This window comes from Peromyscus leucopus, chromosome 19 (assembly GCF_004664715.2).
Source record: "Peromyscus leucopus breed LL Stock chromosome 19, UCI_PerLeu_2.1, whole genome shotgun sequence".
Lineage (NCBI taxonomy): Eukaryota > Metazoa > Chordata > Mammalia > Rodentia > Cricetidae > Peromyscus > Peromyscus leucopus.
The window spans coordinates 34,011,440-34,035,376 of record NC_051079.1 but is presented as its reverse complement, the minus strand read 5'-3'; the positions used below and the strand labels follow the sequence as shown (position 1 = coordinate 34,035,376).

General features: G+C 40.8%; 1 protein-coding gene across 1 annotated transcript in view; it reads left to right on the top strand.

Annotated features, from left to right (window-relative positions):
• Positions 1-23,937, top strand: part of Ccdc112 (coiled-coil domain containing 112) — a 33,140-nt gene that overhangs the window by 5,722 nt on the left and 3,481 nt on the right. The window contains exons 2-7 of the mRNA XM_028894125.2: positions 7,195-7,304; positions 12,141-12,262; positions 16,597-16,686; positions 18,432-18,507; positions 19,574-19,964; positions 22,913-23,326. Coding sequence (XP_028749958.1) covers positions 7,195-7,304; positions 12,141-12,262; positions 16,597-16,686; positions 18,432-18,507; positions 19,574-19,964; positions 22,913-23,326 — 1,203 coding nt within the window. The remainder of the gene's footprint in view (positions 1-7,194; positions 7,305-12,140; positions 12,263-16,596; positions 16,687-18,431; positions 18,508-19,573; positions 19,965-22,912; positions 23,327-23,937) is intronic.

Here is a 23,937-nt window from a genome sequence, read left to right as displayed (position 1 = left end):
GGCCTTCATCTTTGTCTGACTGGAGTGCCATGCCGGCAGAGGGAAAAGCTGAGATGGAGTGTAAGCCGCTGGCCTTAGTGTTGAATGTGTGCTGATACAGGGTACTGATATCTTCCCGTCCCCAACAGGATAGAAGAACTCATTGGCTCAAAGTAGCCAGGAGAGTTTCTGATCACATTAGCAGACAGCTAAGCTAGCCAAGCAGAGCTTAGAGTGCCACATGAGACAAAGATAAAGACTTCACAAAATTAGTTCACAAATTGAATAAACATACAGCAACAAGACAAACTCCAGAAGCCTCACTTTCGGCTTTTGGCTTTGCCCCAGTGTATTGTGTCCATTTCTTAACAGAAACAAATTATGAACTGTAAAGAAACAAAGTACAATTCACATCTAGGGAGGAATAAAGCAGTAGATGAAGGCTAGCTATTGGATTGCTGGACAGGCTTTATTTTCATTATGCTGGGTTTTTTGTTTACTTGTTTGTGTACTTTGAGATGGATACTTGCTGTGTTGCTCAAGCTGATTGAAAACTCATGAGTTCAAGTATCCTTCTGGGATGGCCTCCAGAGCTGCTGGGACTGCAGATGCCCTGCCATGCACAGCCTTCATCATCTCTATTCAAAGGACTGAAGGGAATCCTACCTAACGAAGTTAAAAAAAAAATGTGAGAATGCTATCTCACTAAATAGAACACACACACACACACACACACACACACACACACACACACACAGAGAGAGAGACAGAGAGAGAGACAGAGACAGAGACAGACAGACAGAGAATCAAATTTGGGGGGTTGAAAAGTGCAAGAACTCACAACTTCACCAGAGAGACCCAGCCCATGCCGGGTTTAGCTGAAAGAAAAAGAAATCAGCAGACTTGAACATAGGTCAGACAGATTACACTGTCTGGAAAACTCGATGATGAGGAGGACAGTGAATGCAACACTGTTGGGTGGCTCAGTTCGTGGCGATGAAGACATGATCGGAACCATTCCCACTGCGGAAGACCAAGAAGCACTGTGTGAAGTAGCAACTAGGGGCCAGGCTGTGATCTTCAGATACCTGCCCTAGTGACCCACTTCCACCAGTTAGTTCCCACATCCTAAAGGCCCCACAGCCTCTCAAAGTAGCATCACCAGCTAGTGAACAAGCATTCAAAGCATGAGCCTGTTGGAGCCATTTCAGATTCAAACTGTAACATCCACTCCTGGCCCTCAAAATTCACATCCATCTCATAATGCAAAATGCATTTAGTTCAACTTCAAGAGTTCCAATCCTGTTCAAAAGTTGAACTCCATAGTCTGTTGAAACTCAGGGCAATCTGTTAGCTTGGAGCTTATGAAGTTAAAAATAAAGTTTCTTTTAGCATACAGTGACACAGAGTAGACATTCCCATTCCAAAAGGGAATAATGGTGGATCAACTGAGGAATAGGACCAAAGCTAGACTGAAAGCCAGAGGGCCAAATGTTAAATATTTTGGCTCCATGGCCAGCATCTGGGGCATGGGGCACCATGATTTGAGGTTCAGTGGGGTTGGGTAGCACTACCTCTCCACTCTGGCCTCTTTCTTAGCATCTAGCTTTCTTTGGTGGATATTCCACATTCCTATTGTCTACAGCATCTTTGTGTCTCTCTTATAGCTTAGGCTTCAATCTCAACGCTTCATACATTTCTCTCCATGGACTCCTGGAAGGGAATCTGACTCTGTTACATATTGCCTGTCCTCCTAGGCTTTTCTCTGGAATCTTGTTGACCTTGTAACTCTTGTAGTCTCTATACTTGCAGATAGCATCCTGTAGATGATGCCAAGTACTGCCAGTAGTTCAAGCATTTGCCAGATCCCCCTGGACTGTGACTGCAGTGGTATCATAAATTTTGTCAGCTTGACACAATCCTAGACATACCCAGGAAGAATTGCTTTCATCAGATTGGCCTGTGGGCATGTCTGTGAGGGCATTTTCTTGATTGCTAATTGATGGAGAGTCCAGACCACTGTGGGCAGTGCCATCCCTAGGCAAATAGAAGAAAGGTAGCTGAACCTGAGTCAGGGGTAAGCTAGTAAGCAGCGTTCCTCCATGGTCTCTACTTGAGTTTCTAACTTGACTTTCCACTGTAAATATTCAAGAATCCCTGAACACTGTTTCAGTCCTTTTGTTGTTGGTTGCTGTAATAAGATTCTTGAGGCTGAGGCTAAGAAGAGATGGCTTGACCTGCTCAGCATTTTATGAAGGCCCAGAGCTTTCTAACAACTTGATTGATAGTAACATTTGTGGGAGGAAGGGAGCATTCAGTCACATGGTGAATAAATATATAGAGACAAACACTAAGTACAATAGCTGTACTAGAAAAGCTCTACAGAGGCAGGGGAGATGGCTCAGTAGGTAAGAATTTTGCTGCCCAAGCATGAGGATCTGAGTTCAAATCCCCAGCACTCATATAAAAAGCTGGGTGTAGCTATATGCACTTACAACCCCAGCACTATAAAGGGCAGAGACAGCATTGCTGGGGATTTCTAACCACTAGTCTAAATCCACACTCAGTGGGAGATCCTCTCTCAAAGAAATAAGGTGGTGAATGATAGAGCAGGGCATCTGATCTTCTCTGGCCTCTGTACACATGATGGGCACACATCACACCACACACACACACACACACACACACACCAACAAACACCAAATAAACAAACAAAACCAGTTAATTAAAAGTCAACAACATTGAAAATTCATGTGGAGAAATGTAAGAGACCTAAAACAATATTTTTTAAGGAATGGTATTGAGTTGCTCATAATTGTTAATTTCAAATTGCTACAAAACTACTATAACTATAGCCATAACCAAATGTGGTACTGGCTTAAAGCTAGAGTTGAAAACCAGATCTACTTGTGACTTTCAGCAAATGCACTAAAGACAATAAGAAAAGAGCTCTTTTAATAGTTGATATTTGGCCAGTTGGAGAATCACACAGCAGTTCAGTTTCTACCCGTGCTGTGTGCCTGAATTATCGAAGATTAGATCAGAGACCTTGGTGTTAGAAGTTAGACCAGGCACAAGTCTTTATGGCATTCAGTTGGACGAATGTTCCTTCTGTGTGACACACAAAGCCTGAGCAACCAAAGCTCAAGGAAGATCAGGTAGACTCTGTCAGGGTTAGCGGTTGTTCTTCAGTGGACATTGTCAAGAAAGTGAAGGGGCTGAGGGCTAACTCAGTGGTTAAGAATGTGCTTAGCATGTGCAAGGACATGGCTTCAATTCCTAGTATCAGAAGTGTGTGTGTGTGTGTGTGTGTGTGTGTGTGTGTGTGTGTGTGTGTGTGTGTTTTGTGTGTGAAAAGAATGACTAGACTAGTCAGAATGGGAGAAAAATATGGAAATTATGTATTGATCAAGAGCAAAACTGCAACTTTAGCTTAGATGTTGAATTGGCTTTTATTTACAATTCATGAATTGGGGGCTGTTTCCTATGCTATTAAGTAAAAATAGAATAGGAAAACACATTGTTTAACATCAGGTTAAACATCAGGTTTTTCTTGTATGGCCTCTTAATAATGCTGTTGTTTACAACTTAATTAGAAAACCATGCATTTTCTGCCAAAAACTAAAGTAAGAAGAATAGTAGTGACTAGACTGCCTTTAAAAGGTGATGAAAAGATAGCCAACGTTATTGGCCATCACAGTATAATCAAAACCATTCTGAGAGGAACTGTGATGTGTAACTCTTGCTGTGGGATAATGCCCTTGTACACTGGTTTAATAAAATGCTAATTGGCCAGTAGCCTGGCAGGAAGTATAGGTGGGGCCAGCAGAAGAGGTGAATGCTGGGAAGAGGAGAGCAGAATCAGGAGTCACCAGCCAGACACAGAGGAAGTAAGATGACAAGGCAGAACTGAGAAAAAGTATCAAGCCACGTGGCTGAACATAGATAATTATGCGTTAATTTAAGTGTAAGAGCTAGTCAGTAATAAGCTTGAGCTAATGGCCAAGCAGTTTTAATTAATATAAGCCTCTGTGTGTTTACTTGGGTCTGAGCAGTTATGGACTGGGCAGAACACAGGAAAACTTCTGACTACAAACTCTGTGATAGAGTGTTTGCCTCACACACCCAGTGCCCTGAGTTTGATCTCCAGGAACCAAATACAAAACACTGTGAGGTACTAGTTTATACCCACTAAGATGGCTGTAATGAAAAGGACGAGCAATAATAAGTGTTGGTGAGGATACAGAGAAATTAGAACCAGCACATATTAATAAAATAGTTTATTAATACCTCAGTGTTTTGAATCATTGGCACTATCAAGAAAAGGAATAGAGGACTCAGAGTGGGGGAAACTGTCAGTCATATATGAATATAAAATAAGGGATTATATTCAGAATGCTTTAAGAATGATTCCAAATCTACAATAAAGAGGCTATTTAAGTTTGATAATAAGAAAGTAAAAAAAAATTACCATATGGTCCCATATTCTATAGCTAAATGTATAACAAGATTTAAAACATTTTTACATTAAAACTTGTATGAAATATTTATAGTAGCATTATTCCTATTGGCCAAATAGTAGTAATTACCCAGTTGTTCATCAGTTGATGAGTGATGAGTAGGCAAATGAAAGGTAAGTCCATATAATACAAAGTTAATTAAAGGTATAGGGTGGGCTAGGAAGATGGCTCAGTGGGAAAGTGCTTGTAGCATAAGTATGACAACCTGAATTTGGATTCTCCAGCACCCATGTGAAAGTCAGGCATAACAGTGGATGTCTAACTGTAGGGCTGGTAGGGCAGAGACAGGAGGATCCCAGGGGCCGGCCATCCAGCCAGTGAGTTAAAGTCAATGAGTGACCTTGACCCAGAACTTAAGGTGGAAACCAGTAAAAGACACCAGGTACTTACCTCTGGTCTCCACACGTATGATTGCATTCAGACATGTGAACATGTATACACTGCATGCATACCCACACAAAAGGAATGAGATATAGATCCATAGACTAATATGAGAAAGTCTTAAAACGTGGTAAGTGAAATAAGCCATTCAGAAAAGACTATGTTATATAAGCCTATTGATCGAAAATAGTCAAATTTGTAGAGTTAGAAAACCAGGAGCTGAGAGAAGGCCTCATGAGAGAGAGACTGCTAATGCTGTGAGTTTATTTTGGTGTGCTGAAAATATTCTAGAGCAACACAGTGTTGTTGTTGTATAACTTCATGAATATCTAGAAAAATCACTAGATTGCCAGCACTCTTAATCAGTAATGTTTTATGGTATATGAGCTCTCATTTTAAACCTCTGTTCCTGGGCCTAGAATTGTAAAGCCTTGTTTGCTTTTTCCTCTTCTCCCACACCCCATTTCTCAGCAGCTCCTCCTGGTCATAATTACCTTGGAGATACACTTTCTTCCTTTTCCTGTTTCCTCTTCCCAGCCCACGTAGTTGTCACACTCTCACACCTGGCCTGTACTACTCTGTTAGCTTCTTTATGGCTCTTCCTGCTTCTTGTTGTGCTTCGCCCCATCACCACACTTCCTACCAATTTATTATGTCCAAACAACAGCCAGACACAGTCTCTTAAAGAACTAAGTATGGCAGAACATCCTAAGCATTTTCTCTGCATCAACCCCACTGCCTGAGAAGTTTTTGTCAAGATTTATTTTAAAGTATGTGCATGTGGGGTGGGGTATGGGTGTAGGTACATGCACATGAGTGCAGGTGTCCACAGAGGCCAGAAGCCTAGGGTCCCCTGGAGCTGGAGTTACAGATGGCTGTATGCCTCCCTTAGTGGGTGCTGGGAATTGAATTTAGGTCTTCTGCTGGAGCAGTATGCACTCTCTCAACTGCTAAGCCATCTCTCTAATCCCTTCGTGAGAAATTTTATGTGACGTGGGGTGTGTAGGTATATAAAACAGGCCTCCAAATCACTTACTGATAGTAAATCATAAAGAAATTTATTTTAAAACAGTTATTTGATATATACATAATTTTACCATTTATTAATGATGAAAGCAAATTTGTATACTAATAAGGTTGTAAAAAGCTGCATTTCTCCTTTGTTTTGGAGATAGGTTTAAAACACCTCAGGAGGAATTCTGGGACCACTGCTTTGAAGGCTGTTCTCCCAAGGGGCACCTCTCCCCCTCCCCAAGTTCTCAAGGCGGCCCTCTCTCACTCTCACCCACCCTTCGAGACCCCATCCTGTTTAATCTCCATTTGTGTGTCAGCTTCCTTTCCTGACGGACTGAAGCCCAGCTGTTACCGTCTCTCTTACACTGAACAGCACAGATACACTCTTCAGTAAAATCCCCTGTGACCTAAAACATCTGTGTGTCTGGCACATGCCAACCTATGCCTACCTATCTACTCTCATCTCTAACCACCTTTGCTAATCTTTTGCCAAAATTGTCTTTTCTCTGCCAGCCAGTCTTTCTGGCCTCAGAATTTGTAAAGCTTGTCCCTTGACTTAAGCACGTTCCCTTCTGATTGTACAATGCTTGTCTCTCTTGCTCCTTTGATGTAAGCCTTTCAAACAGACCTTGGGGGTGTTCTAACAGAAAATACAAGCGTCTCCACCTCAGCCTCTCTTTCCTTTCTATTTATTCCAGTTTCTGGTGTTTTGTTTTGTTTTTGCCTGCTTTTTATTGTTTTTCTTTTCTTTTTTCTTTAAATCTGTTTTCCCTCAAGAGACTTGAAGACACTGGGTCATGCTGGTGTAGAACCATGCTTCCCTGCTGGTACCTGTCAGATTAGTGTTCAGTTTATGATGATAAGTGACTTGTGAATAAATTACATCTCTCTTTTTTTTTTTTTAAACAAGCCCTGGATACAACATTTCACGCTCAATTTAGCATTTTAGGATAGACTTTGTTTTGTCTATAGAGTATATTTTTATCTGTATGAATATTTGCCTGTGAGTGTGTGTGTGCATACCACGTGCATGTCTTGTCCCTGCAGAGGCCAGAAGAGGATATCAGAACTGGAGTTACAGACAGTTACAAGATGTCATGTGGGTGCTAGGAACTGAACCCCAATCCTCTGTAAGAGCATTAAGTGCTCTTAACCACTAAGCTATCTCTCTAGCCCCCAAAATATGTTTTTAAAAAATCTGGATTGGCCCCATGCTTATCTCCAGAAAACTGTTAATGCTTTATTACTCTAGACATCCCCTGCCACTTTTATCCCTATGATACTTTTGTTTCTTATGCAGAATGATGGCGGCTTTAGTACTTCAGGCGGAAGTCGTCAAAACTGGAAGCAGAAAGTTAGTCGGATGAAGAAAGCAGAATTCATACGCACAGCAGAAAAATTAAAGAATCAGTGAGTATAAGAATTTTGTCTTCCAATAACATCAGTAGCTGTTTTATAATGAGCAATCTAAAATCAATATAACTGCACCTTCGCCAGACTCACATTGCTAGGAAACTTCTGTTCAGTAGCCTGACAAAAGAAGGAGGGGAGCTGTGAAATGCACAAATAGCCTATTTAATATAAATTAACTAGACGTGAAAAAGTTTCACTTTTTTTTCATATTTTATCTTATTATTTTTATTTTTTTTTGGTTTTTCGAGACAGGGTTTCTCTGTGTAGCTTTGCGCCTTTCCTGGAACTCAATTTGGAGACCAGGCTGGCCTCGAACTCACAGAGATCCGCCTGCCTCTGCTTCCCGAGTGCTGGGATTAAAGGCATGCACCACCACTGCCCGGCTCATATTTTATTTTTATTGTTTTATTTTTTTACCATTTTATATTGGTATATTTTAAGGAAAACAAAATAATAATGTCTATATTTTATATATCAAATAACAGATTGAATACACTTTATTCTACAATTTAGATAGGCACTTTATGAATATTTTTGAGTGAGGATTATAGAGAATAAGCATCTAAGTATCTTCTCATAGTTTATGAAGTTGGGAAATGATTGATGTAGGGCTAGGCCCTTCCCTTTCATTCCTGCTTCCCCACCATTTTCCCTCCTTACAACATTGATTCTTGCTTTCTTTTTTCAACCCACTGAGTTCATATAGTACTGCCTCTATAAGCATGGGTACAGGTTCATCTGTTGAAGCTTAGGTAACTTTTCAGGACCTACATGCTGGGAGAAAACTTCGTCTCTCTCCTCCAGGGGCCATTAGTTGCCAATAGCTTTCCAGCCAGAGATGGGACATCATTTGTGACAGACTGGGATTTTGGCTGGCTTGGTCTTATACAAGTATTGTGTAAGCAGTCAGAGCTCCCATGAGTTCATGTGTGCAATATTTGTGTCATGCCCAGCAAATAATGTTTCACTGAAGACATCTACTTCTAGTGCTTATAATCCCTCCCTTACATCTTCCTCAGTGATCTCCCAGCCTTGGGGACAAGGTTGTTAAATTGATGTCCCATTTACATCTGAGCATTCTGCAGTCTCTTAATCTCTGCATGCTGATCACTTGTGGGTCTCTGTGTCAATCTCTACCTACTGAAAAAACAAAAAGGCTTCTCTGGTAAGGGTTGAAAGATACACTGACCTATGAGTATGAAGATAAGAACTTGGCAGAGACAGTTTAATACTATGTTCATTTAGCAGAATTATAGCATTAGGTCCTCCTATAAGTCCTCTGATGTAGCTAGTCATGGGTTTTGACCTAGAGTACCTCGCATGAGTTCTGTCTTATGTAGAAGGCTTTAAATACCATCAGAAAGTTAGTTGGTTACTCCCATAAAATTGATCCCACTATTGTATCATGCCAGGCCAATTCTTATTGTAGATCACAGGATTCATAACTGAGAAAGATTACTAAATACTTTTTTATCTCCCAGTGATTAGCATGCTGTCTGTCCTAGTTAGGGTTGCTATTGCTGTGATGAAACACCATGACCAAAAGTAACTTGAGGAGGAAAGGGTTTATTTGGCTTATACTTCCACATCACTGTTCATCATCGAAGGAAGTCAGGAGAAGGAACTCAAGCAGGGCTAGAGCTTGAAGGCACGAGCTGATGCAGAGGCCATAGAGGAGTGCTACTTACTGGCTTGTTCCCTCTGACTTGCTCAGCCTGCTTTCTTATAAACCCAGGACCACCAGCTCAGAGGTGGCCCCATCCACAATAGACTGGGCCCCCTCACATTAATCTCTAAGAGAATGTCCTGTAGGCTTTTCTGCAGCACAGGCCTATGGAGGCATTTTCTCTATTGAGATTGCCTTCTCTCAGATGATTAGCTTGTGTTAAGTTGACATGAAACTAGTCAGCACACTGTCTTAGTTATTTTTTATTGCTTTGATAAGACACCATGACCAAGGCAGCTTATGGTTTCAGAGGATTATAGTCTGATCATCATCTTGAGGAACATGGCAACAGGCAGGCAGGTATGGCACTGGAACAGTAGCTGAGAACTCACATCTTGTAGAAAGCAGAGAGAGAGAGCACTCTTTTAATGGCATGAATCCTTTGAAACCTCAAAGCCTGCCACTAGTAACACACCTCTTCCAAAGAGGCCACACCTTCTAATCCTTCTCAAATAGTTCCACCAACTGAACCCAGTATTCAAATATATGAACATGGGGTGCATTCTTATTCAGATCACTACCTTCCACTCCATGGCCCCCATGGGCTTGTGGTCATATCATAATGCAAAATACATTTAGTCCAATATCAAAAGTCTCCATGGTCTTTCACAGTATCAACACTGTTTAAAAGTTCCGAGTCTCTTCTGAGACTCAAGACAATCTCTTAATTATAACACCCTGGCTTTAAAGTTCCTGATAAATGATTAGGTATTATTCTAATAGGTCTACCTTTGTAAGTGACTTGACCTTTTCCTGTTGCAGCTTTTAATACCTTTTCATTTTTCTGTGGTTTTTGTTTTATTATAACATGCACAAGGAGTTTCATTTCTAGTCTTGTCTGAGTTTTTCAGTCTCTTGTATGTAGTAGGCCTCTTTTTCTCCAGGTTTGGGAAATTTTCTCCTGTGATTTTATTGAAAATGTTCTCTAGGCCTTCTCCTTTTCTATGCCCATAATACAAAAGTTAGGTCTTTTCATGGTGTCTTAGAGCTCTTCCTCCATTTTATTTATTTAAAAAAAAAATTGATCATTTCACCTTCATTGAGTGATCCAATTTCTGCATCTTGTCTTCTAGCCCAGATTTTCTGTGTTCTACATGATCCATTCTACTGGCTGGTCTTTCCACTGAAGTTGTTATTTGGCTTATGAGCTTTTTATTTAAAGCATTTTTTCCAGTTTGTGTTTTCTTCAGTAATTCTCTTTGTTGAATTACATTTTTGTGTCTTGGAATGACGTTCAGCTCTCTGTTTTTGCCCTCGTGGGCACAGTCATGTCTTCTCGGAGTTGTTGGAGCATACTCATTCTTCTGAATGCTTTGTCTGGAAGTTCTTTCCAGATGTTTGCAGTAGGTACCATTATTGGGGGACTAGTGATTTGTGGAGGAGGCATGATGTCTTCAGTTTTCAGGCTGTTTCTGTTTCATGTGCATTTGGCGTTAGTTTGTTGGTTGAGTCTTTCCTTTTGTCTGTCTCTATGTCTTTCTCCCTTTCTTTCTCCTAGAATTTTTTCTTTTTAAAATTCCAGTCCCCCTTTTTTCTTTCAGTGGTGGCATTTGCAATGTTCAGTGGAGAGAAACTGAGTCATAGAAGGGTTGAGGTGCTGTTTCCCTCTGTGGGACTGGTATACGGGGCTGGCGGCTCCATCTCAACTCTTCTTCGGAGGGTCAGGTGTTGTTCTGTGTCTGTGTGGGCCTCTTGCCTGGATCTATAGCTTTTGCTGTGGGTTGTGGAACTCTCCACATGCCTGGGGGCCTCACCCCGAGTCAAGTCTGGTCCTGACCCTGGGTCCACAGCTTCTGCCAGGAGATGTGGAGTTTCTTGAGTGAGAGCCTATGGGTCTAACCTGGAGTCAGATCAGGTTCCCACACAAGATCCACAGCTTGCACTGAAGCTGCTGGACATAGGATGTAGGGCTCTTACCTGCCATCCTCAGCTACTTAAAAGCTGTTGTTTCTCTAGAGCAGTGCTACTCTGGAGTAAAAACCACTGGAACATGTGGATTTGATCCCACTGAAGAAGGCAGTGAGTGGTTTGGTGAGGATACTGTGCCCTTGAGCTATTTTTTAATGATCTTTTAATTAATTATCCCCTGGTTTCTGTTTCTCTCAGATCTGTTCTGTACATTGTAAGATTTACTTACACTTATTTCAAATTGTTTATCATACAGTCCACGTCTTTTCCCTTAAACAGCGGTATTTACTGAACATTCATTGTTGTCTGCAACATCAAAATATTAATAGTACATTTTGAAAATCTTTCTGTAATGTTTCTAGTCCATGAATAGCAAAATGTAACTATCATTGCATATCCTGTATCCACAGCAGACATTTCTGTTTGGTTACAGTAGTGTCTCTGATGCCCAATCAGACCTCGCTAGGATTCCCAGCTTTAACAGGGCTTTGGGAGCAATTCTCTGTCTGTTAGAGTTGCTATTTGGATGAAATCCTTTCAGCTTCTCTGTTACCTTACCTCTTCTCACAAACAACAAAGGCCCCGGAACACGTGCACAGAGACAGTCCCCAGCCCACAGAGCCTGCTGCAGTTTCATCCATTTCTCCCAGTGTGGTTGTCAATATAAACCTTTTCTCTGTGCTGCAAGATGGAAAACTAGGAAACTACGGAGAGCATGCCTCTCAGGTTGTGTGCAGCGATGCTGCTGGCTAGAGACATCCTGCTACATACTCGATTCAAGAGTAGAGGGTAAATATTCATATTTAGCTTATGGGAGAAGGAAACAAACATTGAGAAAATTGATTTCTTTGCCAACTTAAAAAAATAAAGCCTCCTCGATAGTATATTTTATTTTGTTTTGTTTTAATTGAGGGTGGTAACTCACAAGTAGAACCTCATAGCCAGAGGCTTCTGTATTTTCAAAGGAAATATGTAACAGTTCAAATTACAGTTGGTTCAAATTGAACTTAACTAGTGAGTCCAATTTTAGCTAATATTAGCTAATATTTTGACCCCTTAACCTTATTACTCTAAGTAATCACACTTTTCTTTTTTAAATGAATTGAATGTAAGGTACTAATTGTTTTGAACATCTTCATATATTAAACAACTAAAATATATTTAAATTGTATTTATACCATTTGTTTCTTTTCCTAAAGAGTTATTGTCATTGAAAAAGATAAACACAGCCATTTCTACAACCAAAGAGGCGACTTCAGAACTGAGCATAGCATGCTGGAAGAATTGGAAAATAAACTGATAAACAGCAGGAAGACAGAAAGTAAGTTGGGTTCATGACAAATTACAAACTGTTGAGTGATGTAGAGTATAGTTTTGTCCTGTGTTGCACTTGTGCATCAACTGTGTTGTGGTTCTTGGAGATTCATGGCCGGTGACAAATCTGTCTCTTAAGGACATGTATTTATTTTATTTTGACATTACTGTTCAGTCAATGTAACTGAATTGTTTTCTAAGTCTATTTCTTCCATATTAATAGGAAAGACTTGATTTTGAGTTGATAATCAGCAAATGCCATTGATATTGAAAAGACCAACAATACTTCATTTCCTGTGCTGTCTGGTCCTGGCTCATCACCCTGGCACTGTTGACTGAGCACTAGACCCAGTAAATGTCAGCAGAATCGGAGCCCACACCACTAGCCGTACAGAGTGCTAACACTGAGTCATGCCCAGGCCGGAGTTTCCACAGTTTCTACCTCAGGAGACCCGTGTCTGATCCTGAGATGAAATACAGGAGAAGCGAATATGTTGTTGTTTGTTATGCAGATTACTCATTGTCATAGCGTGGGAGAATACAGTTAGATTCTGCATGTTGCAAAAATCCTTATAAAACAAAAGCTGCTTAGCATTGCTTACAGAAAGAAATAATGGCCTTTACTAAGCTTTGTAACATTGATTTTCTGGGTAGAGATTAAACTGCTCCTGATACTGTCTTATCACAGTTTAAAACGTTTCTAGTGATTTTCCCCTTCTAAATTTAAGGTCATACCATTTTAAAAAGTCCTCTTCTGTCATGTAGTAGCAAGACTCACTCTCCCCCTTCTGCTGGAATGAGAATAGGAAGAGAATAGAAATGCCACCTATCAAGTTTCCATTCTTGACCTCACAGAAATCTAGATGGTGGTGTCTTAATTACTGCTGCTTTCCCTTCTGTAGGCACGGGCAGGCTGATCTTTCATTTCTTGCCTGTGTCCTTAAACAGGATCTAAACTTTTGTATTTTTAGGGACTTGTTTTGCCCTTTCTTTTACTTCTTTGAAACAAAGTCCTGTGGACCAGACTGACTTTGAGCTCCCTATTGTGGTGATATATTGTGTCCCCCAATATATTGTGCACCCTAATAAACTTATCTGGGGTCAGAGAACAGAACAGCCACTAGATACAGAGGCCAGAAAATGGTGGCACACACACACCTTTAATCCTATCACTTGGGAGGCAGAGATCCATCCAGATCTCTGTGAGTTCAAAGCCACACTGGAAACAGAACCAGGCATGGTGACTCACGCCTTTAATCCCAGGAAGTAATGACAGGAAGCAGAAAGATAAATAAGGCGTGAAAACCAGGAACTAAAGTTAGTTAAGTTTTTCAGTTTTTAGTAGCAGTTCAGCTGAGATCCATTCAGATGAGGACTCAGAGGTTTCCAGTCTGAGGAAACAGGATCAGCTGATTAATTGGCAAGGCAAGGTTAGCTGTGGCTGGTTCAGTCTCTCTGATCTTTCAGCGTTCACCCAGTACCTGGCTCGGGTTTGTGTTTATTAATAAGACCTTAAGATTCTGCTGCAGCTTATATTCCCAGTGCTGACCTCAAACTCTTGAGCCTCCTGCCCACTTCCCAAATCCTGGCATTGCAGACACATGCCACCATGTCCAACTCATTTTTCTCCCTTTTCCATGCAGCTTTAACTTTCTTTACTATTTCCTGTTCTTCAGTTTGCCATTCATTATTAATACTGAGTACCTATCTAAGAAAGGAGGGAACCTTGGTCTCCATGCGAAGAGATACACTCTTCTTCATGGATCACAGCTCTGAAGAAGTAAATAACTATTCCTTACCTCAGGGGTCATACCTGGGTTTTTGATAAATACCTGCATTTTTATTGCCTGTGGATGGCTGTACAGTGTTTCATTTCCAAATGACAAAATAAGATTGCATAAGGTAATTGTGTAACTGATGAGCTGTGGCAAAAATCAGCCACTTGCTAATTATTTAACTTTGCTCACAAGTTCCCTCCTTTCCTTCCTTCACCGGCTTCCACCCCTGTCCATCGCCCACCCTGTCCGTGCTGCCTCCCGAGGGCTACAGTGTACCCGCCAGCACTACCACCTTCTGCCCCATGAGACTTTCTGACTTAAAACCCCAAAAGAGGACCAAGCTTTTCTAATAAAGGGATGCTGTTTCTATGTCCTGTTGAACTTGGTAATTTCATAGGGTGGAACTTTAGAAGTGGAACTAAGGGGCTGGAGAGATGGTTGGGCACACGCTGCTTTTGCAGAAGACCCATCCTGGGAGGCTCCCGACCCCCTGCAAGTTCAGCTCCAGGGGATTCGCGCCTTTGTCTGGCCTCCACTGGGACCTACACACACACACACACACACACACACACACACACACACACACACACACACACACACACAGAGATACATAAAAATCAAGATAAATGGGGACCTACACACATGTGAGTGCACACACACTCACAGATACATATAAATCAAGATAAAAAGAGCTTTAAAATAAAGAATTTGCTTTAAATTTTGTTTGTTTGTTTTAAAATGGAACCATACCAAAGTCAAATATTCATATTTGGAGGCTTAATCTGGATCTTAGCCCTGGCTCCAAACCTATTGATAAATAAAAAACAAAAACTACTCCCTCGGTGATCTAGCACTTGTCAGCCCTGAAAAAAAGTTGCCTTTAAGGATTTTTGTAAGGAAGCCTTTGGTGTTTTACATTGTGACAAGTTGCAAAAACAAAACAAAACAAAAGAGCCAAGGAAGCCGCACAAACTCCTAGATTATGACAGAATGGTCCTGTTATTTGCATAGATGTGAATGGGTGCGAGTGTTATACCATAGGTCTGCTAATCTAAATAAACACATTAGCATGGTTACTTCAGAAAATGAGGAAGGAGTAAGCAGCACTTCCGGTGCTAAGCATCTGAACATGTCCCAGGTCATTATTTTGTTCTTATGCTTTTTATTATTCACCTACCCTTTTACTTCTGGGTGGTTCTTTGCTTATTCTTGGCAACTTGCGGCATAGAAACCAGTAGGTACCACACATACCTTTAAGAACATGTGTTTAGGTGAAATTAATACATAATGAGAAGTTTGTCATTCTCCATAGAATTAATACTAGTTATGGGTTGAAAAGAAAACTCGAGGAGCTGAGTTCGCCTCGTTAATTGCCTCATAAAAATCAAGTGGGTAGGTGTGTCTCTGCAACGTCAGCACTGTGGGAGTGCACACAGCGGATCCCAGTGTGTACAGTGTCAGGGCTGTGGGAGTGCACACAGGGGATCCTAGTGTGTACAGTGTCAGTGCTGTGGGAGTGCACACAGGGGATCCCAGTGTGTACAGTGTCAGCGCTGTGGGAGTGCACACAGCGGATCCCAGTGTGTACAGTGTCAGCGCTGTGGGAGTGCGTGGCAGGTAGAGGTGCTCGTCTTCTGACTGGAGTGTGCTATCCAGGACCCACATGGTGGAAGGAGAAAGCCAACTCCATACATGCACTGTGACATGTGACACATACATAAATACATGTAATACATTTTTTTGAAAAGAAGATGTAGGTCTACCCTCTTACTAAAAAGTTAGTAAGTTACAGAACAGTAGAGTAAGACACCTGACATTGGCCCCTGGCCTCCACACACATGCCCACACATGTGCATGCACATGTGCACAGATAAGATTACGTACACCACACACACGCACACATACCCTCCCCCACACACACATGTGCACACACAGGCACACAAAGAATTAGTGTTGGTTAGACAGTTTAATATTTCCAAAATCAAGTTAAAATCAATTTCTGTTTCCAGAAATTATAACAAGTTAAAAAGAAAGATGCATTTTAAAGAGCAAAACGTGAGCCGAGTGGTGGTGGCACATGTCTCTAATCCCAGCACTCAGGAAGCAGAGGCAGGAGCATCTCTGTGAGTTCAAGCCCAGCCTTGTCTACAGAATGAGTTCTAGGACAGCCAGGGCTACACAGAGAAACCCTGTCATGAAAAACCAAAAACCAACCAAACAAAGAAGAAAACAACAACAAAAAAGATAGCAAAACATGTTAAGCTTAAGTTACTTGGCATGCTTTTAAAACAATAGTCAGTAAGTCTCTCTCCACAGAAGGAAAAAAGATACATCTTCACGTCACATTTCCAGTAAGTGGAACCAATGATCTTTTCAAATATTTGGGAAACTGAGATGCTTTATCTAGAGCAGCGATACCTCATGTTCAGATGGTTCGGACATAAATGGTTGCTATTGAGTTGTTCCTGGCTGTCTTTCACCAAAGGACTATATGGCGTTTATCTGCAGGGGCCTAATTGTAGCCACACTTGTCACAGAATTAACTGTGGACTTTTCCTTACAGGAGCAAAAATCCAGCAACAGTTGGCCAAAATACATAACAATGTGAAGAAACTTCAGCACCAGCTGAAAGATGTGAAGCCTACACCTGATTGTAAGAAGAATTCAGTATAAGATTCTCTTTTATGTGTCGCTGTTTTCTGTTGGTGCATTAGAAAAATGTATGCCTTTCTAGTGAATGTCTCTTCTTTCCATTTGACATAGTGGACCCAGCCCTACTTCATTCAAAGTAAGGGTAGAGTGGAGAAGTGTAGTATCAGAGCTTATATAGGATTTTCAGCCTTTGAACTGCCATTCAGTCCTTAACATTGTCAAATAGGCAGGAGAGACACTGTAAGGTGGGAACACTGTGGCCCAGGAAGGTTCAGATTTAGCCAGCCAAGTGAAAAAAGATTGGTTTCCCAAATCCTAGCCCTTATCCTGCATATCCTGTCATTGGCTTTTGGGGGAAAACAAAAAACAAGAAACAAAAAAACCTTTCGGAAGTATTTCAAATATGTAAGGAATGGTTTGACTCTACTAGGACAAATGCTAGTTTGGGGGAGGGAGAAAAAAAATCCCATTCCCACCTTCTGTTTCAAAATTCTTTCCTGATTGCTGCTGAAGATGTGTGGACTCAGAATATACTGGATCAAAACCTTAGTCTGTCATTTATTAGTTAGGGCACTTAGGCAAAAACTCGATCTCTCTGAGCTTTCATGCCTTAGTCTGTGCAGTGGAGATCATGGACCTTCTGGTGGGGTTTGGACAGGATGGGATGGAACAGAGCTCTAGAGTATAGGTGCAGTGCTTGGAGTATGGCAATCACTAGAACTGGCAAATGGGAGAAGAATGAATGGCATTCATTAAATTAAATGAGGCCGTAGTGTGCTAGAGGGCACATGCAACAACTTTTTGATAATATTCTGTTATATAAGAAAAGAACAAAAATCTAAAGAAAAAAATGACTGTAATTACTTTAAAAACACTTATATCCATAAATATTGTTGAAAGACAAATTAGAAAAGTATATCTATATATGTAATTTAATAAATGAATATTCGTAAGATATATAGAATTTCTACAAATTAGGGCAACCAAGATAAACAGTAATAGGAAAAAGGACTGAGATTATAAGGCACACAGTGTATCAAAAGATATACAAAACTCAGATGAAACAAATGTCCATGCTTATTAATAATCACAAAAATGTCAGCTAGATTGATGATAGTTCCTTACCTTCTTTTGGAAGTGATTTAAAATACATGGGGAGAAGGTATATATATATATATACACAAGGATTTTTACTGTACTGTTGTGCGTATTTAAAGGTTCATCAACAGGAAAATTAAGTGAATCAGATAGTTTTAGATAATGAAATACCATATGTAGCCATAGAAAAAGAGACGCAGTAGTATATATACTTATATGCAAAGTTAAGCATAACTGTTTTTGGTTGTTTGTTTAGGTCTCAATATGTAGTTCTGGTTGCCCTCCAACTCACAGATTCACCTGCCTCCATGTCCCAAGTGCTGGGATTAAAGGTGTGCACCACATTACCTGGGTGTCCACATTTTTTAACCAAAATATTTTCTTAAATAAAAATTTGTGAGTCAAACAATAGTATGTGTAGTATGAAATAATTTTTATAAGAGTAATACTGATTATAGGATTTAATAGTATGGGCATGTAGAAAAATACCTTTAATAAGAAATTGTAATCACAAAAAATTTACTTGTTAATGGTTTTCTTAATTTCTTGTGCTAAGAAATGTTTTTAAATTAGGGACAGTCCATATTTTCTCCTAATTATTAGCTCAGCTATATTAAAATATGACATGGTGGTTTTATTTTTTTACAGTTGTTGAAAAGCTCAGAGAAATGATGGAAGAAATTGAAAATGCAATCAATACTTTTAAAGAAGAACAGAGACTGATGTATGTTTTAAAACTCATTTAACATAAAGTTTTGATCTTGATTTTCCAGTAACTCACTTATAGGTTGTCACCTGTGAATGTACTATAAGTTGTCTCTGTCATTTCTAGAATTTTGGAAGTTGCTTACAATGCACTTCCTGTTTACTTAGATACTAATATATTCGTTTGGGGTCTTTGATGGAGTTGAAAACTGGATAGTTATAATTATAGTTTTCCTTAGTTGTGATAAAAGGTAAATTAGATATAAAACTTTAGACTTACAAATATAGGATAAATGACAGAATATTTTCTTTACTTTTACCAAATACAAGTAGACTAGATATTGTAACTAATTCTACTTGATAACTGTTTTATTATACATAATTTAACTATGTTAAAGTTAAAATCTTCCTTTTTGATTAGACAGAAAAGGAGAAGTGCTATGGGATGTCTTTCTGTATGCTGTGAATATGTGTTGCTCTCATTGGTTGATAAATAAAGCTGTTTGGCCAATGGCAAGGCAGAATAGGTTTGGCAGCACATTCAAACTGAAGACAGAGAGGAAGAAGGGTAGAGTCAGAGGGGAGATGCCAGCCTGCCGCCCAAGGAGCAACAAGATGCCAGCAGACCGGTAATACCATGGCAATGTGGTAACATATAGATTAATAAAAATGGGTTAATTTAAGATGAAAGAGCTAGCTAGCAAGAAGCCTGAGCTATAGGCCATACAGTTTGTAATTAATATAAGCCTCTCTGTGTTTACTTGGGACCGAGCAGCTGTGGGACTGAGCAGGACACAGGAAAACTTCTGGCAACAATAAGTTTACTAGTCTATCTTCTGTCCTAGAGTTTAGACAGCCTTTCATACTTAAACTAAATTTTCATTTATCTTGGACACCAGAAGATCACAAATGAAAGTGTGAAAGATTGTGTAAGTTTGAGAAAACAAACTTCTTTTAAGACTCAGATAAGAATATTATTAATATTAGAAATGTCAACAAGTGGAGTCAGAGATGATTAAACTTGCAGGAAAGTGAAGGGTTAATATGGATTCGTTGAATTCAAACTTCATTTTTCTTCATTTTAGATACGAAGAGCTAATTCAAGAAGAGAAAACGACTAATAATGAGTTGAGTGCCGTCTCTAGGAAAATTGACTCTTGGGCTTTGGGTAACTCAGAAACAGAGAAAGCTTTCCGAGCGATCTCAAGCAAAGTTCCTGTAGACAAAGTGACACCCAGTACTCTTCCAGAAGAAGTGGTCGAATTTGAAAAATTCCTTCAGCAAACAGGAGGGCGCCAGGGGGGCTGGGATGACTTTGACCACCAGAACTTCGTGAGAGTGAGAAGCAAACATAAGGGGAAGCCGGCATTCATGAAGGAGGTTGTAGAACACCTTCCAGGAAGAACACTGGATGAAGTTCAGCAACATGAGAAGTGGTATCAGAAGTTCCTGGCTCTAGAAGAAAGGAAGAAAGAGGTAATAGTGGTTCTAACAGCTGTTGTGCATCGTGTGTGTCTGTGTGCCAGGTGCTGTGCAAAACTCTTCACCGTCTCATGAACGTTTCCCAGACAGCATAAAGTCAGCCATGGTCTCTTAGAGCAGAAACCAAGACATTGAGTAATTGGGGAACTTTCTCTCAGTGGTACACCTGCAGTTGAACTTCTATCACAAGACATTACACAATGTACCATCCACATCCATACAGACTGCAGGAAGAGGTCATCTTAGCAGAGGCTACAGTCGTTTCTGGGGGAAAACACTGTTTAAAGACTCAAGTTTTAGCTACCCTAAGAGGATTGTAGCAAATATACCAAAGGTTCGTTTTCAAATAAATACTAGCCTGGCTTTTACCTAGGTCAAGGTTTCTCAGCCTCGGCTAGCAGCATCTGGTGAGTAATTGTGGTGGCGGCTGTCTTGTCTGTGGTGGAGTGGTTAGCAGTGTCACTGGGCTCCAGCAACCAACGTGTCCTTCCTTATAATCAACAGACGAGTCTCTGTTGTCGGGGGAGCAGCTCACCTTTGGTTGAGAACCACTCATTTAGAGAAAATGGGTGATCCGTTGACAAGTCTGAGGGGTTTGTGGTAGAGCATGTGTGTTTGCTGCTGTGGTTTGAGGTCGGCTGTGTGACCTTTAACTTGTTTGGGTTAGCAGGAATACATGATCTTTCCTACAGATGACATACCCGCAGAGCCCTAAAAAATAATGATCTCCTGTGTGATCTGAAGTTTAGAGAAGGCCATGGACTTTCTGTTTTCGATCTCATTGTTTTATCCCATCTAAAATAAGATGAATGTGAGGAGATTGACTTTGGGAGTCTTAAGAAATTTTTAGTATAAAGATACAGATAATTTTTAAAGACTCAAAATCTAAGAAATGTGTAGGCCTTTCTTCTACCAATGCTCGGAACTCTAGATTTTCAAAGTGATCCCCAGCACAGAGTCAGCATTGCTCTGGAACCTGTTAGAACTTGGAAGACCTCAACCCTTGACCCTGCTGGAACTCTGGGCCTAACAACCTAGTTTTTAGCCAGTTTAGGTTACTTGCCAGCTTTGTGTAATACCCTATCTCAGAAAGGAACAGACACTGTGCTCCTTAGAATAGAAGCAAGCCTCTCCAGTCCCACATGACTCTTACGCCCAATCAGTCTATCTCCTCTGTTTCATAGATACGATGTCAGGCTCAGGAAGAAGGCAGTGTGACCACAGAGAAGTAGGTTACATGTTAGAGGAGAGGGAAGTTGGGACAAGTGTTAAATATACTGAGTTGTAAGATTCTGAGTAGAGCATTTACCATCCCTCCTACCCCTAATTCCTTTAATATAGCCTGTGTTTTGGATAAATGATACTTACATTTTCAGACATGCTCTGGAGTACCCTTGAGTACCTTCTCTTTTTATGTATATCTACTTTCTCCTATCCATTCCCTGACTGACAAAATATTCCTAGATCAAAGGCTACCATCTTCTTGTCAACCCAAAAATAAGTGGTCCCCTGGAGCATTCACTAACAGTGTTTCCACCATGCCCTATAGAATGCCTATGCTGTGTCTCCCCCACAACTGTGCCACTCAGAGCTGACCCATGGACTGGATTTCAGTCTGTAAACCTTGATCACTCTGCCATGAGAGAAGGCGACTGTGTGACAGTTGGTTGTCCAGTAAGGAAGAAGTACGTTCTGTCACAATTCCTGGTATGTTTGAGGACTGCCGTATTGAGTGGCACTGTCTAGAGAGTACTTGGTATCGCTAATCAGCTCTCAATCCTATAGCTTTGCTTTTCATATTATCTCACTATGTAGAATTTATTGAATGAATGGATGAATGATGCACTGTAAGGAAAGATGAGGAAGTAGATTCCTGACCTGGATGGGGGCTGAGAAATACAGTAGGTAGCATACTATGTGGCATAAAGGTTGCTAGAATATTAAATAATCTTTACATATTCATATAAGAGATGGAACTTTTAAATTTTTGTCCTGCAATTATGAAGCATCATGTATCAGGTACCAACTCATTTAATTGTCACAATAACCCTCTGTAAGAATTACTTCCTATCGTTTTATAGATGCCTTAGTTACTTTTCTATTGCCATGACAAAACACCATGACCAAGACAACTTATAAAAGAAAGCATTTGATTTGGGGTGTGTTGCTCCAGGGGGTTAGAGTCCATGACCATCATGGCAGGAGACAGAGCGAGAGGCATGGTGCAGAACAGTAGCTGAGAGCTTACATCTTGATTCACAAGCATGAGACAGAGAGCAGGGCTAACTAGGAATGGTGTGTGCAATTGAAACCTCAGCCCATGACCAGTAACACATACCACAACAAGACTACACCTTCCAATCCTTCTGGGACTGCTCCACCAGCTGGGACTAAGCATTCAAATGTATGAGCCTATGGCCAGCCATTCTCATTCAAACCACCAAGTAGATAGGGGAGCATAGACTAGTGACTCTTTCAGACTCACACCTAATAAATGGCAAAGCCAAAATCGATTCCCAAATAATATGGCTTCAGGGCTCACGCCCTTCACTGTCCCGCTTTTAATGCATCTTCTGATACTGACTGGTAGGAGAAAGGTCTCCTAGAAAACATTCCATGCCTAGAAAGAGAATTTGAAAGCAAAATGAATCAGAGGAAAGTGTCAGGACCCAAGAGTTAGAGGAGATGGAGGAGCATTTCTGCATGCAGGGGAAGGCCAAATAACCCAGGGTCCAGAGGTTTACAGGATACAGGAATTTTTAAAAATGTGAGTAGAAAAAATTGTACTGATTTAAAATAAAACCTAAAAACCTAAACATCCAGCATCCACAAATTAATATATTTTCTAGGAAGCTAGAACTGCAGTTGTATTAAATGCCACGGACTGATTTAAAAAAGAAAAGCATGTTTGTTTTTGTTTTGATTCCCTTTGATCCTTTTAGTCTATTCAAAATTGGAAAACCAAAAAGCAGCAAAAGAAAGAGGAAATGCTCAAGTTAAAAGAGAAGGCAGACACCACAGCTGTGCCTTCTCAGAGCAAACCAGAAGATAATCAAAAGCAGAAAGAGGAACAGAGAAAGAAGCAGAAATTGGCGGTGGAAGCTTGGAAGAAGCAGAAAAGTATCGAGATGTCAATGAAGCATGCTTCCCAGCTCAAGGAAGAAGAGGAGAGAGAGAGGAAGCAGCAGAAAGAGCGGCAGCGGCAGTTCAAGTTGAAACTACTCCTGGAAAGTTACACCCAGCAGAAGAAAGAGCAGGAGGAGTTCCTGCGGCTCGAGAGGGAGATAAAGGAAAAGACAGAAAAGGCGGAAAAAAGGAAGACTGCTGCTGATGAGATTTCCAGGTTTCAAGAAAGAGTGAGTAAACATCCTTCTTAAGTAGTTTATGGGTGTGGTTCGTGAATGCTTTATTTCCAGGTTTGCTTACACAGGCATTGAGTTCATCCCATCATCTTACACAGCACACCTGCGCTGGCATCCCTATAACTGAGCACATTTCACTCCCTAACTTCTAGTAAGTTATAATGTAGTGGAAAAGATATGCAGGTCAAGTGATAGTGTCCTGGTTAGATTTTTCGTTAAGTTGACCCAAGCAAAGGTCATCTGGGAAGAGGGGACCTCAGCTGAGAAAGTGCCTCCATTAGATTGGCCTGTAGGCACATCTGTCGGGGCCGTCTTCTTTATGCTGACTGATATGGGAGGGTGCAGCCCACTGTGCGCTGTGCCACCTCTGCACAGATGGTCCTGGGTTGTATAAGAAAGCAGGCTGAGCAAGCCTCAGGGAACCATCCCGAAAGCAGAGCTCTTCCATGGCCTCTGCTTCAGTTCCAGCCTCCAGGTTCCTGCCCTAATTTCCCGCAGTGATGAACCACACCTGTCGGCTGAAATAAACACTTTCCTCCCTCAAGCTGCTTTTGGTCATGGTGTTTAGCACACCACTAGAAACCTACTTAGGATAGATGGTGAGG